The sequence below is a fragment of the Rhinoderma darwinii genome, unplaced genomic scaffold (assembly GCF_050947455.1).
Source record: "Rhinoderma darwinii isolate aRhiDar2 unplaced genomic scaffold, aRhiDar2.hap1 Scaffold_1586, whole genome shotgun sequence".
Classification (NCBI taxonomy): domain Eukaryota; kingdom Metazoa; phylum Chordata; class Amphibia; order Anura; family Rhinodermatidae; genus Rhinoderma; species Rhinoderma darwinii.
The window spans coordinates 147,501-167,053 of NW_027461989.1; the positions used below are offsets into that span (position 1 = coordinate 147,501).

Sequence of the window (19,553 nt, forward strand, 5' to 3'; positions counted from 1 at the left end):
ATCTCTATATAGAGACCTGGTCCATCACTACAGTGGTATAATCACTATATAGAGACCTGGTCCATCTCTACAGTGTTATAATCTCTATATAGAGACCTGGTCCAGCATTACAGTGGTATAATCTCTATATAGAGACCGGGTCCAGCATTACAGTGTTATAGTCTCTATATAGAGACCTGGTCCAGCACTACAGTGTTATAGTCTCTATATAGAGACCGGGTCCAGCATTACAATGGTATAATTTCTATATAGAGACGTTGTCCAGCACTGCAGTGGTATAATCTCTATACAGAGACCTTGTCCAGAACTACAGTGTTATAATCTCTATATAGAGACCTGGTCCAGCATTACAGTGGTATAATCTCTATATAGGGACCTGGTCCATTACTACAGTGGTATAATCTCTATATAGAGACCTGGTCCAGCACTACAGTGGTATAATCTCTATATAGAGACCTGGTCCAGCACTACAGTGGTATAATCTCTATATAGAGACCTGGTCCAGCATTACAGTGGTATAACCTCTATATAGAGACCGGGTCCAGCATTACAGTGTTATAATCTCTATATAGAGACCTGGTCCAGCATTACAGTGGTATAATCTCTATATAGAGACCGGGTCCAGCATTACAGTGGTATAATCTCTATATAGAGACCTGGTCCAGCATTATAGTGGTATAATCTCTATATAGAGACCTGGTCCAGCATTACAATGGTATCATTTCTATATAGAGACGTTGTCCAGCACTGCAGTGGTATAATCTCTATATAGAGACCTTGTCTCTATATAGAGATTCTAACATTGTAGTGCTGGACCAGGTATCTATATAGAGATTATAACACTGTAATGCTGGACCAGGTCTCTATATAGAGATTATACCACTGTAATGCTGGACCAGGTCTCTATATAGAGATTATACCACTGTAATACTGGACCAGGTCTCTATATAGAGATTATAACACTGTAATGCTGGATCAGGTCTCTATATAGAGATTATACCACTGTAGTGATGCACCAGGTCTCTATATAGAGATTATACCACTGTAATGCTGGACCAGGTCTCTATATAGAGATTATACCACTGTAATGCTGGACGAGTTCTCTATATAGAGATTATACCACTGTAGAGACGGACCAGGTCTCTATATAGCGATTATACCACTGTAATGCTGGACCAGGTCTCTATATAGAGATTATACCACTGTAATGCTGGACCAGGTCTCTATATAGAGATTATAACACTGTAGTGATGCACCAGGTCCCTATATAGAGATTATACCACTGTAATGCTGGACCAGGTCTCTATATAGAGATTATACCACTGTAATGCTGGACCAGTTCTCTATATAGAGATTATACCACTGTAGAGATGGACCAGGTCTCTATATAGTGATTATACCACTGTAATGCTGGACCAGGTCTCTATATAGAGATTATACCACTGTAATGCTGGACCAGGTCTCTATATAGAGATTATACCACTGTAGTGATGGACCAGGTCTCTATATAGAGATTATACCACTGTAATGCTGGACCAGGTGTCTATATAGAGATTATACCACTGTAATGCTGGACCAGGTCTCTATATAGAGATTATACCACTGTAATGCTGGACCAGGTGTCTATATAGAGATTATACCACTGTAATGCTGGACCAGGTCTCTATATAGAGATTATAACACTGTAGTGATGGACCAGGTCCCTATATAGAGATTATACCACTGTAGTGCTGGACCAGGTCTCTATATAGAGATTATACCACTGTAATGCTGGACCCGGTCTCTATATAGAGACTATACCACTGTAGTGCTGGACCAGGTCTCTACATAGAGATTATACCACTGTAATGCTGGACCAGGTCTCTATATACAAATTATACCACTGTAATGCTGGACCAGGTCTCTATATAGCGATTATACCACTGTAGTGATGGACCAGGTCTCTATATAGAGATTATACCACTGTAATGCTGGACCAGGTCCCTATATAGAGATTATACCACTGTAATGCTGGACCAGGTCTCTATATTGAGATTATACCACTGTAATGCTGGACCAGGTCTCTATATTGAGATTATAACACTGTAAAGCTGGACCAGTTTTCTATATAGAGATTATGCCACTGTAGTGCTGGACCAGGTCTCTATATAGAGATTATACCACTGTAATGCTGGACCAGGTCTCTATATAGAGATTATACCACTATAATGATGGACCAGGTCTCTATATAGAGATTTTACCACTGTAATGCTGGACCAGGTCTCTATATAGAGATTATACCACTGTAGTGCTGGACCAGGTCTCTACATAGAGATTATACCACTGTAATGCTGGACCCAATCTCTATATAGAGATTATACCACTGGAATGCTGGACCCAGTCTCTATATAGGGATTATACCACTGTAGTGCTGGACCAGGTCTCTATATAGAGATTATACCACTGTAATGCTGGACCCGGTCTCTATATAGAGACTATACCACTGTTGTGCTGGACCAGGTCTCTATATAGAGATTATACCACTGTAGTGCTGGACCAGGTCTCTACATAGAGATTATACCACTGTAATGCTGGACCAGGTCTCTATATACAAATTATACCACTGTAATGCTGGACCAGGTCTCTATATAGTGATTATACCACTGTAATGCTGGACTAGGTGTCTATAAAGAGATTATACCACTGTAATGCTGGACCAGGTCTCTATATAGAGATTATAGCACTGTAGTGATGGACCAGGTCTCTATATAGAGATTATACCACTGTAATGCTGGACCAGGTGTCTATATAGAGATTATACCACTGTAATGCTGGACCAGGTCTCTATATAGAGATTATAACACTGTAGTGATGGACCAGGTCCCTATATAGAGATTATACCACTGTAGTGCTGGACCAGGTCTCTATATAGAGATTATACCACTCTAATGCTGGACCCGGTCTCTATATAGAGACTATACCACTGTAGTGCTGGACCAGGTCTCTATATAGAGATTATACCACTGTAGTGCTGGACCAGGTCTCTAAATAGAGATTATACCACTGTAATGCTGGACCAGGTCTCTATATACAAATTCTACCACTGTTGTAAAGGATCTGCCAGGCACTACGTCTGTGGATACTCCCAGGATTAATCAATCGACACCTGAGGCCGGACCTCTTAGACTGACTCTGGCTCCCACCAATCAGGGTGGCAGGCTCAGGAGTGGGAGAGCCTATCGCGGCCTGGTCAGTCGGAGTTAGCTCCGCCCCCTGTCCATTTATACCTGCGGTTTTCTCTTCCTCATTGCTTGTGATTCGTCCTGGTTTCCTGGCCTTGCTACAGCCTTGCTCCAGCCTGCTTCTGCCTTGCTTCAGCCTTGCTACAGCTTCCGCTTATCCTGCTTCGCTCTGCCCCCGGCTTGCTTCCTGCTCCTTGCTCTGCGTTCGTATACTTCGTGACATCCTGATCCTGACTGGCTCGTTCACCACTCTGGTTTCCTCACGGTGTTCCGTGGGCTACTGCCCCTTCCCTTGCTTGTTCCCTGTTTGTATTCCCTTGCACTTAGTCAGCATAGGGACCGCCGCCAAGTTGTACCCCGTCGCCTAGGGCGGGTCGTTGCAAGTAGGCAGGGACAGGGCGTGGGTGGGTAGATTAGGGCTCACTTGTTCCCTTCCCCTACTTCCTGCCATAACATAATCACAAGCCCATACCTAGTCTACCCTTTCTTCTACGCTATGATGGACCCCCTTGAGACCCTGACCCAGCAGATGCAGGGCCTCTCCCTACAGGTCCAGGCCCTGGCTCAGAGGGTCAACCAGCCTGACGCTGCCATAGTAGTACCCCTCGCCTCACCTCTAGAACCTGACCTCAAGTTACCTGACCGGTTCTCAGGGGACCGTAAGACTTTTTTCTCCTTTCGGGAGAGTTGCAGACTTTACTTCCGTCTAAAACCTCACTCCTCAGGTTCCGAGAACCAGCGGGTGGGAATCATTATATCCCGACTCCAGGAAGGGCCCCAAGAGTGGGCCTTCTCCTTGTCTCCTGACGCCCCTGAACTCTCCTCCATTGATCGTTTTTTCTCTGCCCTCGGACTCATTTACGACTTGACCGACGTCTCAGGGAACGACAGCTTGAACGTTTCAGTGTTTTCCCCTCTGACTTCCCTGCGATTCCCCCCGAGGTCCCGTCTCCTTGTTCTTCCACGGAAGACTCGGAGGTACCTATGCAACTCGGGGCCTCCATGTCCCCTCGACAACGTAGAGAGTTCCGCAGGAAGAATGGTCTCTGCTTCTATTGTGGGGATGACAAGCATCAACTGAACACCTGTCCCAGGCGCAAGAATAAGCAGCCGGAAAACTTCCGCGCCTAAGTGATCATCGGGGAGGTCACTTGGGCGCACAGGTATTTCCCGTTACTATGAAACGCAATAAAATTTTGCTTCCCTTTCAGGTCTCGTTTGCTGGTCGGTCTGCCACCGGCAGTGCCTTCGTGGATTCAGGCTCATCTGCTAATATCATGTCTGTGGAATTTGCTATGTCTCTAGCTATGCCTTTTATTGATTTGCCTAATCCTGTCCCGGTAGTGGGTATCGACTCCACTCCTCTTGCTAATGGTTATTTTACTCAGCATACCCCTGTTTTTGAACTCCTTGTTGGCTCCATGCATTTGGAGCAGTGCTCTGTACTGTTGATGCAGGGATTATCGTCCGATTTGGTTTTAGGCCTTCCCTGGTTGCAGTTGCATAATCCCACGTTTGATTGGAATACTGGGGATCTCACCAAATGGGGTAGTGAATGCCTGATGTCATGTCTTTCTGTTAACTCTATTTCTCCCCGGGAGGAGGTAAACACGCTTCCTGAGTTTGTTCAGGACTTCGCTGATGTTTTCTCTAAGGAGGCCTCCGAGGTGTTGCCCCCTCATAGAGATTACGATTGTGCCATCGATTTGGTACCAGGTGCTAAGCTTCCTAAGGGTAGGATATTTAATCTTTCATGTCCTGAACGTGAAGCCATGAGGGAATATATCCAAGAATGCCTGGCCAAGGGTTTCATTCGCCCCTCGACTTCTCCTGTAGGTGCTGGCTTCTTCTTCGTGGGGAAGAAGGATGGTGGTCTTAGGCCGTGCATTGACTATCGTAACTTGAATAAGGTCACTGTAAGGAACCAGTATCCCCTTCCTTTGATTCCGGATCTTTTTAATCAGGTTCAGGGGGCCCAATGGTTCTCTAAGTTTGATCTACGGGGGGCGTATAACCTTATCCGCATCAAAGAGGGGGATGAGTGGTTACTGTAATATACCACTGTAATGCTGGACCCGGTCTCTATATAGATATTATACCACTGTAATGCTGGACCAGGTCTCTATATAGAGATTATACCACTGTAATGCTGGACCAGGTCTCTATATAGAGATTATACCACTGTAATGCTGGACCAGGTCTCTATATAGAGATTATATCACTGTAATGCTGGACCAGGTCTCTATACACAGAAGAGTGAGATGCCGCCATCGCCAGCTTCTCTGTACCAATTTATTGTTCATATACACATTCCCTCATGTCATAAATGAATAATTCTAAGAGAAGAGCCATAATACCCTGAAAGGAAACCCACTACAAAGGAAGGAAACAGGATTAAAGGGGTACCCCCATCTCCATGATCACATTTCAAATGCTAGTAAACCAAAAGTCAGCCACTTAAACAAAACCCTGGCCTTTTCTAATGTTTACGGTTCCCTAAATAATCCAACCTGGATTATCCAATCCAATCAGAGTCCCCCTCTATCAAGCTGCCGATTACTTCTCAGGGCTTTCAAACTGCTCTTACTCTAAACCCACCAGTATCTCAATATGGAAATACTGAGAAAACCGTGCAGACTTTAGAACCAGCACAATTCTCAACATGGCAGCATGTAAATTTGCTTTGTGCTTCACACTGGGATGAACTGGGGACGATAGTGGGAACTTTACTTTGGAGCACCAACACGGAGGGTGGAGTAGATACAGGGCCTGACTGGAGGGATAGAATTGGGGATGTACATACAACGATTGGGGGGGGGGGGGGTCATCTTAACCATGCCTCAAGCATCAAACATCAAGCTAGTATCGCCCACTTCTGCTCCTGATCACTTCTAGGGGTTAGGAATTGGGTTAGAAGTTAGGAGAAAATAAAATAAAGGCTTCAGGTGGGAATAACCCTTTAAGAACCCTTCATTTCAAGTTTCAACGACACCTGATAGCAGCCGGAGTAAAGGCAACAAAATCCCACCAAATTATAGCACGAGGAAAGAAGGATTTACAAATACAAGACACAGGGATCGGAGTGTGATCTCTTCTACATGCCAAAGTTCTGTACATGGTCACAGCGATCGGAGTGATCTCCTGTACAAGTCAGAGGCCTGTACATGGTCACAGTGATCTGAGTGATCTCCTGTACAAGTCAGAGGCCTGTACATGGTCATAGTGATCGGAGTGATTTCCTGTACAAGTCAGAGGTCTGTACATGGTCATAGTGATCAGAGTGTGATCTCTTGTACAAGTAAGAGGTCTGTACATGGTCATGGTGATCGGAGTGTGATCTCCCGTACAAGTCAGAGGTCTGTACATGGTCACAGTGATCAGAGTGATCTCCCGTACAAGTAAGAGGTCTGTACATGGTCACAGTGATCGGAGTGATTTCCCGTACAAGTAAGAGGTCTGTACATGGTCATAGTGATCAGAGTGATCTCCCGTATAAGGCAGAGGTCTGTACATGGTCACAGTGATCGGAGTGATCTCCCGTACAAGTCAGAGGTCTGTACATGGTCAGAGTGATCGGAGTGATCTCCCGTACAAGTCAGAGGCCTGTACATGGTCACAGTGATCGGAGTGATCTCCTGTACAAGTCAGAGGCCTGTACATGGTCACAGTGATCGGAGTGATCTCCTGTAAAAGTCAGAGGTCTGTACATGGTCATAGTGATCGGAGTGATCTCCTGTACAAGTCAGAGGCCTGTACATGGTCATAGTGATCGGAGTGATCTCCCACTACAAGTCAGAGGTCTGTACATGGTCACAGTGATCGGAGTGATCTCCCGTACAAGTCAGAGGTCTGTACATGGTCACAGTGATCGGAGTGATCTCCCGTACAAGTCAGAGGTTGTACATGGTCACAGTGATCGGAGTGATCTCCCGTACAAGTCAGAGGCCTGTACATGGTCACAGTGAGAGGAGTGATCTCCCGTACAAGTCAGAGGTCTGTACATGGTCATAGTGAACGGAGTGATCTCCTGTACAAGTCAGAGGTCTGTACATGGTCACAGTGATCAGAGTGTGATCTCCCGTACAAGTCAGAGGTCTGTACATGGTCATAGTGATCTGAGTGATTTCCTGTACAATTTAGAGGTCTGTACATGGTCACAGTGAGCGGAGTGATCTCCCGTACAAGTCAGAGGTCTGTACATGGTTATAGTGATCGGAGTGATCTCCTGTACAAGTCAGAGGTCTGTACATGGTCACAGTGATCGGAGTGTGATCTCCCGTACAAGTCAGAGGTCTGTACATGGTCATAGTGATCTGAGTGATTTCCTGTACAAGTCAGAGGTCTGTACATGGCCACAGTGATCGGAGTGATCTCCTGTACAAGTCAGAGGTCTGTACATGATCACAGTGATCGGAGTGTGATCTCCCGTACAAGTCAGAGGTCTGTACATGGTCATAGTGATCTGAGTGATCTCCTGTACAAGTCAGAGGTCTGTACATGGTCACAGTGATCGGAGAGATCTCTTGTACAAGTCAGAGGTCTGTACATGGTCACAGTGATCGGAGTGTGATCTTCAGTACAAGTCAGAGGTCTGTACATGGTCATAGTGATCGGAGTGTGATCTCCAGTACAAGTCAGAGGTCTGTACGTGGTCATAGTGATCAGAGTGATCTCCTGTACAAGTCAGAGGTCTGTACATGGTCACGGTGATCTGAGTGATCTCCCGTACAAGTCAGAGGTCTGTACATGGTCACAGTGATCGGAGTGATGTCCTGTACAAGTGAGAGGTCTGTACATGGTCACAGTGATCGGAGTGATCTCCCATACAAGTCAGAGGTCTGTACATGGTCACAGTGATCGGAGTGATGTCGGAGTGATGTCCTGTACAAGTGAGAGTTCTGTACATGGTCACAGTGATCGGAGTGATCTCCCATACAAGTCAGAGGTCTGTACATGGTCATAGTGATCGGAGTGATCTCCTGTACAAGTCCGAGGTCTGTACATGATCACAGTGATCAGAGTGATCTCCTGTACCAGTCAGAGGTCTGTACATGGTCATAGTGATCGGAGTGATCTCCTGTACAAGTGAGAGGTCTGTACATGGTCACAGTGCTCGGAGTGATCTCCCATACAAGTCAGAGGTCTGTACATGGTCACAGTGATCGGAGTGATCTCCCATACAAGTCAGAGGTCTGTACATGGTCACAGTGATTGGAGTGTGATCTTTCGTACAAGTCAGAGGTCTGTACATGGTCATAGTGATCGGAGTGATCCCCTGTACAAATCAGAGGTCTGTACATGGTCACAGTGACCGGAGCGTGAGCTGCTGTACAAGTCAGAGGTCTGTACATGATCACAGTGATCAGAGTGATCTCCTGTACAAGTCAGAGGTCTGTACATGATCACAGTGATCGGAGTGTGATCTGCTATAACATTAGAATTCTCCACAGAGCTTCAGATAAGCTTAGATTTATTAACCAGCTAATATTAGACCAGCTTAATAAGTAACTGTAAATGAGGAGCCGCGGCCAATCCAGGATCAGTTTATAGATTGTGATTGATTATTTTAGATAATTACATCAGAAAACGTAAAAACCAGCACACGGCCTGCGAAGCCGTTTATCATATGATGGGCAGGTGAACTGGCAGAAGGCATCTCAGCAGCTGATTGCCTGCCACCAGTCACTATGGCTTTGACCAGCTTCACACTATGGATGAGTAGACATGCGACTATGCCACACACAAGGACCGCAGCTCCTGATTGGGCCCATAAAGCCCTTTAGTTTCATGCCTGCGCCTGTGGATAGTCCTAAGTATTCAAGACAGCACATGGGGTTGTGCACATTTACTGCATCCTTCAGAAAGTGGCGCTTGTATGGCCAGTCCCGCAGCTTCGATGATTCATGTATTAGGGTTATTACAGTCAAATAGACACCAGCACAAGTTCCTAGGCACATTGGCTACCTGGCTCCTAACTTCTGGGCTGGATTGTAATCTTTGGAAGTCAAAGTAATTGAACGGTGTCTTGGACGGTCTCCTATAGACTGCAGCTCGGCAGTGATCACATAATATGGTGATTCTGGATGGTCTAATAGCAGAAGGCCTCACTCTATACTCATCTAATCCTCAAGGATTCTGTCCAATTCCTGTAAAAATACCGGATACCTTAATTCACAATAATCGATGTCCCAAATATAAAGACCTCTAGCAGATGGGCCAGGCTGGCATCTACCCTCCTTTGCCACCTGTCTCCCATCATTGTATATTAAAGGTCTCTTTGCAATCAGAGGGTTCAGAGCTTGTTAAGCCAACAATACAGATCAGCGTTTAGAGACATTATATCTGACACGTCATGACCTTTCCACTCCCCCCGGCATTTCACACATCGTTGATGATGCCAAAACATCCAATCTATAGCTTGTCAAAATGGAAATGTCACCACAGAACATGGAAGCTCCACTTACACGGACGTTGAGGTTCTCAAGGCCTTCAGTCCGGTGCGACAATAGAGGGAGCGCTTCTCCTCCGCAATGTTCAATGGATCCCCAGGAGCTCGGCTGGACGCAGGTCACAGGATGAGCCGAATCTGCGGACCAGGAGACAGAGAAAAGGGGAATCAGATGCTTCGCCACCTTGGATTCTGCTGCCTTTCTGCCTTTAATTAGAGCTCAGACACAAAGGGAAAAGCTCTGAGTCAGAGAGGAGAGGACATCTCTAATTAGCACATGGTCTCCATCGCGGGCACCGCATCCGTCCTCTTCTCTGCTGCAGAGCATTTGTAAAGCTGGGAGGAACATGGACTGAATACTAATACATCAGTGACCAGCGAGACATTCATGTGAGATCCCGGGGAGACAGTGAAATAAAGAGGAGAGAGAGGGGCGAAACAAAGGGAAGGAGAGGGGGAGGATGGATGCAGGGAGAGCTATGGAGGAGACATCCAGGGGGGGATAGCCTGGCAGCAGCGGATAGACCGAGACACTCTTACCCTTCCTGGAATTGCAGCAAATACACAAGCTGGCGGCCCCGGGACTGCAGATGTGCCAGTGGTGGCATCGATTTACAGAGCGTCAGGATTACATCTGCATTGTAATTAAGTGGCTACTTGAAAAGCGTGTGTCCTTATGAGCATGTGCACATGTGACAGTCTAAAGGAGGAGGAGCGACGAGAAAGAGAGAGCGAGAGAGAGCGAGAGCGAGAGCGTGGGAGAGAGAGCAAGAGAGAAAAAGAGAGGGAGAGAGAGGGAGAGAGAGAGAAAGAGAGCAAGGGAGAGCGAGAGAGAGAGAGAGAAAGAGAGAGGGAGAGAGAGGGAGAGAGAGAGAGAGAGAGAAAGGGAGCGAGAGAGAGAAAGAGAGCGAGAGAGAGAAAGAGCGAGAGAGAGAGAGAAAGAGAGCGAGAGAGAGAAAGAGAGCGAGAGAGAGAAAGAGCGAGAGAGAGAAAGAGAGAGAGAGAAAGAGAGAGCGAGAGAGCGAGAGAGAGCGAGAGAGAGCAAGCGAGAGAGAAAGAGCGCGAGAGAGAGAGAAAGCGAGAGAGAGAGAGAGAAAGAGAGAGAGAGAGAAAGAGCGAGAGAGAGAGAAAGAAAAAGAGAGAAAGAAAGAGAGAGAAAGAGAGAGCGAGAGAGAGCGAAAGAAAGAGCGAGAGAGAGAGAAAGAAAGAAATCGAGAGAGAGAGAGAGAGAAAGCGAGAGAGAGAAAGCGAAAGAAAGCGAGAGAAAGAGCGAAAGCGAGTTGGAGAACGCGAGAGAGAAAGAGCAAGAGAGCGAGACAAAGCGAGAGAGCAAGAGCGCGAGAGAGCAAGAGCGAAAGAGCGCGAGAGCAAGAACGAGAGAGAGCGAGAGAAAGAGAGCGAGAGAAAGAGAGCGAGAGAAAGAGAGCGGGAACGCGAGAGAGCGAGAGAAAGAGAGCGGGAGTGCGAGAGCTAGATAAAGAATGAGAGAGCGAGAGGGAATGAGAGCGAAAGAGCGAGAGAGAGCGCGAGAAAGAGAGCGAGAAAGAGAGAGCGAGAGAAAGAACGAAAAAGCGAGAGAAAAAGAGAGCGAGAGAGCAAGAGAGCGAGAGAGAAAGCGAGAGAGAGAGAAAGCGAGAGAGAGAAAGAGAGAGAGAAAGCGAGAGAAAGAGAGAAAGAGAGAGAGAGAGAAAGAGAGAGAGAGAGAGAGAAAGAGAGAGAGCATGAGAGAGAGAGCGAGAGAGAAAGCGAGAGAGTGAAAGCGATCGAGAGAGAAAGAGAGAGAGAGAAAGAGAGCGAGAGAGAAAGAGAGCGAGGGAGAAAGAGTGAGAGAGAGAAAGAGAGAGAAAGAGAGAGAGCGAGAGCGAGAGAGAAAGCGAGAGAGAGAGAGCAAGAGAGAAAGAGAGAGAGAAAGAGAGAGAAAGCGAGAGCGAGAGAGAAAGCGAGAGAGAGAGAGCGAGAGAGAAAGAGAGAGAGAAAGAGAGAGAAAGCGAGAGCGAGAGAGAAAGCGAGAGAGAGAGAGAAAGCGAAAGAGAGAGAGAGAAAGCGAGCGAGAGAGAAAGAGAGAGAGAGAAAGAGTGAAAGCGAGTTGGAGAGCGCGAGAGAGAGAACAAAAGCGAGAGAGAGAGCGCGAGAGAAAGACAGAGCAAGAGAGCGATAGCGAGAGAGAGCAAGAGCGAGAGCGAAAGAACAAGAGAGAGTGAGAGAAAGAGAGTGAGAGAAAGAGAGCGAGAGAAAGAGAGCGAGAGAAAGAGAGCGGGAGCAAGAGTTAGAGCGAGAGAGAGCGAGATAAAGAACGAGAGAGCGAGAGGGAAAGAGAGTGCGAGAGAAAGAACGAAAAAGCGAGAGAGAAAGAGAGAAAGCGAGAGAGAAAGAGAGAAAGCGAGAGAGAAAGAGAGAGAGCAAGAGAGAGAAAGCGAGAGAGAGAGAAAGCGAGAGATAAAGAGAGAGAGAGAAAGCGAGCGAGAGAGAGAGAAAGAGCGAAAGCGAGTTGGAGAACGCGAGAGAGAAAGGCAGAGTAAGAGAGCGAGACAAAGCGAGAGAGCAAGAGCGAGAGAGAGAGAGAGCAAGAGCGAGAGAGCGCGAGAGCAAGAACGAGAGAGAGCGAGAGAAAGAGAGCGAGAGAAAGAGAGCGAGAGAAAGAGAGCGAGAGAAAGAGAGCGAGAGAAAGAGAGTGAGAGAAAGAGAGCGAGAGAAAGAGAGCGGGAGCACGAGAGCAAGAGCTAGAGCGAGAGAGAAAGCTAGATAAAGAATGAGAGAGCGAGAGGGAATGAGAGCGAAAGAGCGAGAGAGCGCGAGAAAGAGAGCGAGAAAGAGAGAGCGAGGAAGAATGAAAATGCGAGAGAGAAAGAGAGCGAGAGAGAAAGAGCGAGAGAGAAAGAGAGAGAGAGAGAAAGAGCGAGATAGAGAAAGAGCGAGAGAGAGAAAGAGCGAGAGAGAGAAAGAGCGAGAGAGAGAAAGAGCGAGAGAGAGAGAAAGCGAGAGAGAGAGAAAGCGAGAGAGAAAGAAAGAGCGAAAGCGAGTTGGAGAACGCGAGAGAGAAAGACAGAGTAAGAGAGCGAGACAAAGCGAGAGAGCAAGAGCGAGAGAGAGAGAGACCAAGAGCGAGAGAGCGCGAGAGCAAGAACGAGAGAGAGCGAGAGAAAGAGAGCGAGAGAAAGAGAGCGAGAGAAAGAGAGTGAGAGAAAGAGAGCGAGAGAAAGAGAGCGGGAGCACGAGAGCAAGAGCTAGAGCGAGAGAGAGAGCTAGATAAAGAATGAGAGAGCGAGAGGGAATGAGAGCGAAAGAGAGAGAGCGCGAGAAAGAGAGCGAGAAATAGAGAGCGAGAGGAAGAACGAAAATGCGAGAGAGAAAGAGAGCGAGAGAGAAAGAGCGAGAGAGAAAGAGCGAGAGAGAGAAAGAGCAAGAGAGAGAAAGAGCGAGAGAGAGAAAGAGCGAGAGAGAGAAAGAGCGAGAGAGAGAAAGAGCGAGAGAGAGAGAAAGCGAGAGAGAGAGAAAGCGAGAGAGAGAAAGCGAAAGAGAGAGAAAGAAAGCGAGCGAGAGAGAAAGAGCGAGAGAGAGAGAAAGCGAGAGAGAGAGAAAGCGAGAGAGAGAAAGCGAAAGAGAGAGAAAGAAAGCGAGCGAGAGAGAAAGAGAGAGAGAGAAAGAGAGCGAGAGAGAAAGAGTGAAAGCGAGTTGGAGAGCGCGAGAGAGAGTGCGCAAGAGAAAGACAGAGCAAGAGAGCAAGAGAGAGCGAGAGAGCAAGAGCGAGAGAGCAAGAACAATAGAGAGCGAGAGAAAGAGAGTGAGAGAAAGAGAGCGGGAACACGTGAGAGAGAGCGAGAGAGAGAGCGGGAGCGCGAGAGCAAGAGTTAGAGTGAGAGAGAGCGAGATAAAGAACGAGAGAGCGAGAGGGAAAGAGAGCGAAAGAGCGAGAGAGAGCGCGAGAAAGAGAGCGAGAAAGAGAATGCGAGAGAAAGAACGAAAAAGCGAGAGAGAAACAGAGAGAGAGAGATAGAGAGAAAGAACGAGAGAGCGAGAGAGAAAGAGCGAGAGAGAGAAAGAGCGAGAGAGAGAAAGCGAGGGAGAAAGAGTGAGAGAGAAAGCGAGAGAGAAAGAGAGAGAGTGAGAGAGAGAAAGAGAGAGAGAGAGAGAGAAAGCGAGAGAGAGAGAAAGCGAAAGAGAGAGAAAGCGAGAGAGAGAAAGCGAAAGAGAGAGAAAGAAAGCGAGCGAGAGAGAAAGAGCGAGAGAGAGAGAAAGCGAGAGAGAGAGAAAGCGAGAGAGAGAAAGCGAAAGAGAGAGAAAGAAAGCGAGCGAGAGAGAAAGAGAGAGAGAGAAAGAGAGCGAGAGAGAAAGAGTGAAAGCGAGTTGGAGAGCGCGAGAGAGAGTGCGCAAGAGAAAGACAGAGCAAGAGAGCAAGAGAGAGCGAGAGAGCAAGAGCGAGAGAGCAAGAACAATAGAGAGCGAGAGAAAGAGAGTGAGAGAAAGAGAGCGGGAACACGTGAGAGAGAGCGAGAGAGAGAGCGGGAGCGCGAGAGCAAGAGTTAGAGTGAGAGAGAGCGAGATAAAGAACGAGAGAGCGAGAGGGAAAGAGAGCGAAAGAGCGAGAGAGAGCGCGAGAAAGAGAGCGAGAAAGAGAATGCGAGAGAAAGAACGAAAAAGCGAGAGAGAAAGAGAGAGCGAGAGATAGAGAGAAAGAACGAGAGAGCGAGAGAGAAAGAGCGAGAGAGAGAAAGAGCGAGAGAGAGAAAGCGAGGGAGAAAGAGTGAGAGAGAAAGCGAGAGAGAAAGAGAGTGAGAGAGAGAAAGAGAGAGAGAGAAAGCGAGAGAGAGAGAAAGCGAAAGAGAGAGAAAGCGAAAGAGAGAGAAATCGAGAGAGAAAGCGAGAGAGAGAAAGCGAGAGAGAGAAAGAGAGCGAGAGAGAAAGAGCGAAAGCGAGTTGGAGAGCGCGAGAGAGAAAGACAGAGCAAGAGAGCAAGAGAGCGAGAGAGCAAAAGCGCGCGAGAGAAAGACAGAGTAAGAGAGCGAGAGCAAGAGGGCGAGAGAGAGAAAGAGTGAGAGAAAGAGAGCGAGAGAAAGAGAGCGGGAGCACGAAAGAGAGAGCGAGAGAAAGAGAGCGGGAGCGCGAGAGCAAGAGTTAGAGCGAGCCAGAGAGCGAGATAAAGAACGGGAGAGCGAGGGAAAGAGAGCGAAAGAGCGAGAGACAGCGCGAGAAAGAGAGCGAGAAAGAGAGTGCGAGAGAAAGAACGAAAAAGCGAGAGAGAAAGAGAGCGAGAGAGAAAGAGCGAGAGAGAAGGAACGAGAGAGCGAGAGAGAAAGAGCGAGAGAAAGAGAGCGAGAGAGAGCGCGAGAAAGAGAGCGAGAGAGAAAAAGAAAGAGAGCGAGAAAAAGAAAGCAAAAGAGAGGGAGAAAGAGAGATGTGTAGGTGATTAGAGTGTAGACTGTCTAGGTGATTCGAGTGTAGACTGTCTAGGTGATTAGAATGTAGACTGTCTAGGTGATTAGAGTGTAGACTGTCTAGATGATTAGAGTGTAGACTGTCTAGATGATTAGAGTGTAGACTGTGTGTAGGTGATTAGAGTGTAGACTGTGTGTAGGTGATTAGAGTGTAGACTGTCTAGGTGATTAGAGTGTAGACTGTCTAGGTGAATAGAATGTAGACTGTCTAGGTGATTAGAATGTAGACTGTCTAGGTGATTAGAGTATAGACTGTCTAGATGATTAGAGTGTAGACTGTCTAGATGATTAGAGTGTAGACTGTGTGTAGGTGATTAGAGTGTAGACTGTCTAGGTAATTAGAGTGTAGACTGTCTAGGTGAATAGAGTGTAGACTGTCTAGGTGATTAGAATGTAGACTGTCTAGGTAATTAGAGTGTAGACTGTCTAGGTGATTAGAGTGTAGACTGTCTAGGTGATTCGAATGTAGACTGTCTAGGTGATTAGAGTGTAGACTGTCTAGGTGATTCGAGTGTAGACTGTCTAGGTGATTAGAGTGTGGACTGTGTGTAGGTAATTAGAGTGTAGACTGTCTAGGTGAATAGAGTGTAGACTGTCTAGGTGATTAGAATGTAGACTGTCTAGGTGATTCGAGTGTAGACTGTCTAGGTGATTAGAGTGTGGACTGTGTGTAGGTGATTAGAGTGTAGATTGTCTAGGTGATTAGAGTGTGGACTGTGTGTAGGTGATTAGAGTGTAGACTGTCTAGGTGAATAGAGTGTAGACTGTCTAGGTGATTCGAGTGTAGACTGTCTAGGTGATTCGAGTGTAGACTGTCTAGGTGATTCGAGTGTAGACTGTCTAGGTGTTACCCTAATGACACAAATAGAATTCATTGTAACTTCCTGGATCATTTTAATTATCGTTTTAGGAGATTCTCATTTGCTTCAGATCTTAACACTGACATAAAGGTCCCAATCCTGACGGTGGTGACATCTGGAGGAGCTCGTTGGTCACTTCTGACGGATCGGTCATATTAGATCCACATTTCAGGCTTTTCCCATAAATAAAAGCTTCATTCTGGATTTTTAGGATTTAAACCTCTGGCAGGGAAAGGTAAAAACAAGGGAACGGCTGAGGGAACGGCCGAGGGAACGGCCGAGGGAACGGCCGAGGGAACGGACGAGGGAACGGACGAGGGAACGGCCGAGGGAACGGACGAGGGAACGGACGAGGGAACGGACGAGGGAACGGACGAGGGAACGGCCGAGGGAACGGCCGAGGGAACGGACGAGGGAACGGCCGAGGGAACGGACGAGGGAACGGACGAGGGAACGGCCGAGGGAACGGCCGAGGGAACGGACGAGGGAACGGCCGAGGGAACGGACGAGGGAACGGCCGAGGGAACGGCCGAGGGAACGGCCGAGGGAACGGCCGAGGGAACGGCCGAGGGAACGGACGAGGGAACGGACGAGGGAACGGCCGAGGGAACGGACGAGGGAACGGCCGAGGGAACGGACGAGGGAACGGCCGAGGGAACGGACGAGGGAACGGCCGAGGGAACGGCCGAGGGAACGGACGAGGGAACGGCCGAGGGAACGGACGAGGGAACGGCTGAGGGAACGGCGCGGTCGCTCACTTAGGTCATCATGGCCACAGTCACAACTAGATAGGTCAGTAGTCAAGATTGAGGGATTTGTCCTGCTCATGTGTCGATCACCAAGGTGAATGGCTCGTTCAGGGGCCGACACTAACAGAAAAGTGCTCTGTCAAGTTCTCTCTGTACCACTTTCAAAAATACCTTACTGTTACTATGTTACTCTTACTATATTACTGTTACTATATTACTGTTACTATATTACTGTTACTATGTTACTGTTACTATATTACTGTTACTATATTACTGTTACTATATTACTGTTACTATGTTACTCTTACTATATTACTGTTACTATATTACTGTTACTATATTACTGTTACTATATTACCGTTACTATATTACTGTTACTATATTACTGTTACTATATTACTGTTACTATATTACTGTTACTATATTACTGTTACTATGTTACTGTTACTATATTACTGTTACTATATTACTGTTACTATGTTACTCTTACTATATTACTGTTACTATATTACTGTTACTATATTACTGTTACTATGTTACTGTTACTATATTACTGTTACTATATTACTGTTACTATGTTACTGTTACTATATTACTGTTACTATATTACTGTTACTATATTACTGTTACTATGTTACTGTTACTATGTTACTGTTACTATATTACTGTTACTATATTACTGTTACTATATTACTGTTACTATGTTACTGTTACTATATTACTGTTACTATGTTACTGTTACTATGTTGCTGTTACTATGTTACTGTTACTATGTTACTCTTACTATATTACTGTTACTATATTACTGTTACTATGTTACTGTTACTATGTTACTGTTACTATATTACTGTTACTATATTACTGTTACTATGTTACTGTTACTATATTACTGTTACTATATTACTGTTACTATGTTACTGTTACTATGTTACTGTTACTATATTACTGTTACTATATTACTGTTACTATATTACTGTTACTATGTTACTGTTACTATATTACTGTTACTATGTTACTGTTACTATATTACTGTTACTATGTTACTGTTACTATATTACTGTTACTATGTTACTGTTACTATGTTACTGTTACTATATTACTGATACTATATTACTGTTACTATATTACTGTTACTATGTTACTGTTACTATATTACTGTTACTATATTACTGTTACTATGTTACTGTTACTATATTACTGTTACTATATTACTGTTACTATGTTACTGTTACTATGTTACTATATTACTGTTACTATATTACTGTTACTGTTACTGTTACTATATTACTGTTACTATGTTACTCTTACTATATTACTGTTACTATATTACTGTTACTATGTTACTGTTACTATATTACCGTTACTATATTACTGTTACTATATTACTGTTACTATGTTACTGTTACTATATTACTGTTACTATATTACTGTTACTATGTTACTGTTACTATATTACTGTTATTATGTTACTGTTACTATATTACTGTAAGGGCATGACCACACATGGCGGAATTCCTCCGCAACTGTCCGCATCAATGCCGCACAGAATCTGCGTTGCAGATTCTGCAGCGGATCTGCACAAAATGTGCAGAAAATTGATGCGGACTGGCCGCTGCGGACTGCAGGAAAAGTGCTTCTCTTCTCCCTATTCAGTGCAGGATAGAGAGAAGGGACAGCACTTTCCCTAGTGAAAGTCAAAGAAATTCATACTTACCGCCCGTTGTCTTGGTGACGCGTCCCTCTTTCGGCATCCGGCCCGACCTCCCTGGATGACGCACCAGTCCATGTGACCGCTGCAGCCTGTGCTTGGCCTGTGATTGGCTGCAGCCGTCACTTACACTGAAACGTCATCCTGGGAGGCCGGACTGGAGACAGACGCAGGGAGTTCTCGGTAAGTATGAACTTATATTTTTTTTTTACAGATACATGTATATTGAGATCGGTAGTCACTGTCCCGGGTGCAGAAACAGTTACTGCCGATCGCGTAACTCTTTCAGCACCCTGGACAGTGACTATTTACAGACGTCTCCTAGCAACGCTCCCGTCATTACGGGAGCCCCATTGACTTCCTCAGTCTGGCTGTAGACCTAGAAATACATAGGTCCAGCCAGAATGAAGAAATGTCATGGTAGTAAAAACAATACGCTCCGCAGCACACATAAGATCTGCGGACTTCATTGCGGAATTTTGACTCTCCATTGAAGTCAATGGAGAAATTCCGCCATGAGTCCGCAACCAGTCCGCCACTGCTCCGCAACAGACAGAGCATGCTGCGGACACCAAATTCCGCTCCGCAGCCTATGCTCCGCAGCGGAATTGTACGCATCGTGTAAACGAACACTGCTAAATTAAAGTGAAAGTCAATGGAGAAACGGCTCCGCTGCGGATTAACGCTGCGGAGTGTCCGCAGCGGAATTTAAGTGAAATTCCGCCATGTGTGAACCCGCCCTTACTATGTTACTGTTACTATATTACTGTTACTATATTACTGTTACTATGTTACTCTTACTATATTACTGTTACTATATTACTGTTACTATATTACTGTTACTATGTTACTGTTACTATATTACTGTTACTATGTTACTGTTACTATATTACTGTTACTATGTTACTGTTACTATATTACTGTTACTATGTTACTGTTACTATATTACTGTTACTATATTACTGTTACTATATTACTGTTACTATGTTACTGTTACTATATTACTGTTACTATGTTACTGTTACTATATTACTGTTACTATATTACTGTTACTATATTACTGTTACTATGTTACTCTTACTATATTACTGTTACTATATTACTGTTACTATATTACTGTTACTATGTTACTCTT

General features: G+C 45.8%; 2 protein-coding genes and 1 pseudogene across 3 annotated transcripts in view; 2 read left to right on the plus strand and 1 right to left on the minus strand.

The window, feature by feature from the left end:
- The window catches only part of LRRC4B (leucine rich repeat containing 4B), a 152,976-nt gene extending 142,642 nt beyond the window's left edge, over positions 1–10,334 (minus strand). For both annotated transcript variants that reach the window (XM_075848046.1, XM_075848047.1), the window contains exons 1-2: positions 10,210–10,334; positions 9,686–9,807 (exon numbers count right to left, since the gene is read on the minus strand). The gene's annotated coding sequence lies outside the window, so the exon portion shown is untranslated. The remainder of the gene's footprint in view (positions 1–9,685; positions 9,808–10,209) is intronic.
- On the plus strand, positions 7,719–13,616 carry LOC142699459 (uncharacterized). Its single transcript, XM_075848051.1, has 4 exons — positions 7,719–7,903; positions 10,376–10,784; positions 11,144–11,826; positions 12,924–13,616. The coding sequence occupies exons 1-4, from the start codon at positions 7,719–7,721 to the stop codon at positions 13,519–13,521; spliced, it is 1,875 nt and encodes a 624-aa protein (XP_075704166.1). The 3' UTR covers positions 13,522–13,616.
- LOC142699461 (uncharacterized) lies at positions 13,525–15,511 on the plus strand (annotated as a pseudogene).
- The last annotated feature ends 4,042 nt before the right edge of the window (positions 15,512–19,553 follow it).

Bases quoted from the DNA above. Each gene is read 5' to 3' on its own strand.
- LOC142699459 (XM_075848051.1), top strand. From the start codon at position 7,719: ATGGTCACAGTGATCGGAGAGATCTCTTGTACAAGTCAGAGGTCTGTA. The intron at 10,785-11,143 runs GCGAGAGAGAGA...TGCGAGAGCTAG, and splicing joins AAGAGAGAGAGAGAGAAAGA to ATAAAGAATGAGAGAGCGAG. The intron at 11,827-12,923 runs GCGAGAGAGAGC...CTAGATAAAGAA, and splicing joins GACAGAGCAAGAGAGCGATA to TGAGAGAGCGAGAGGGAATG.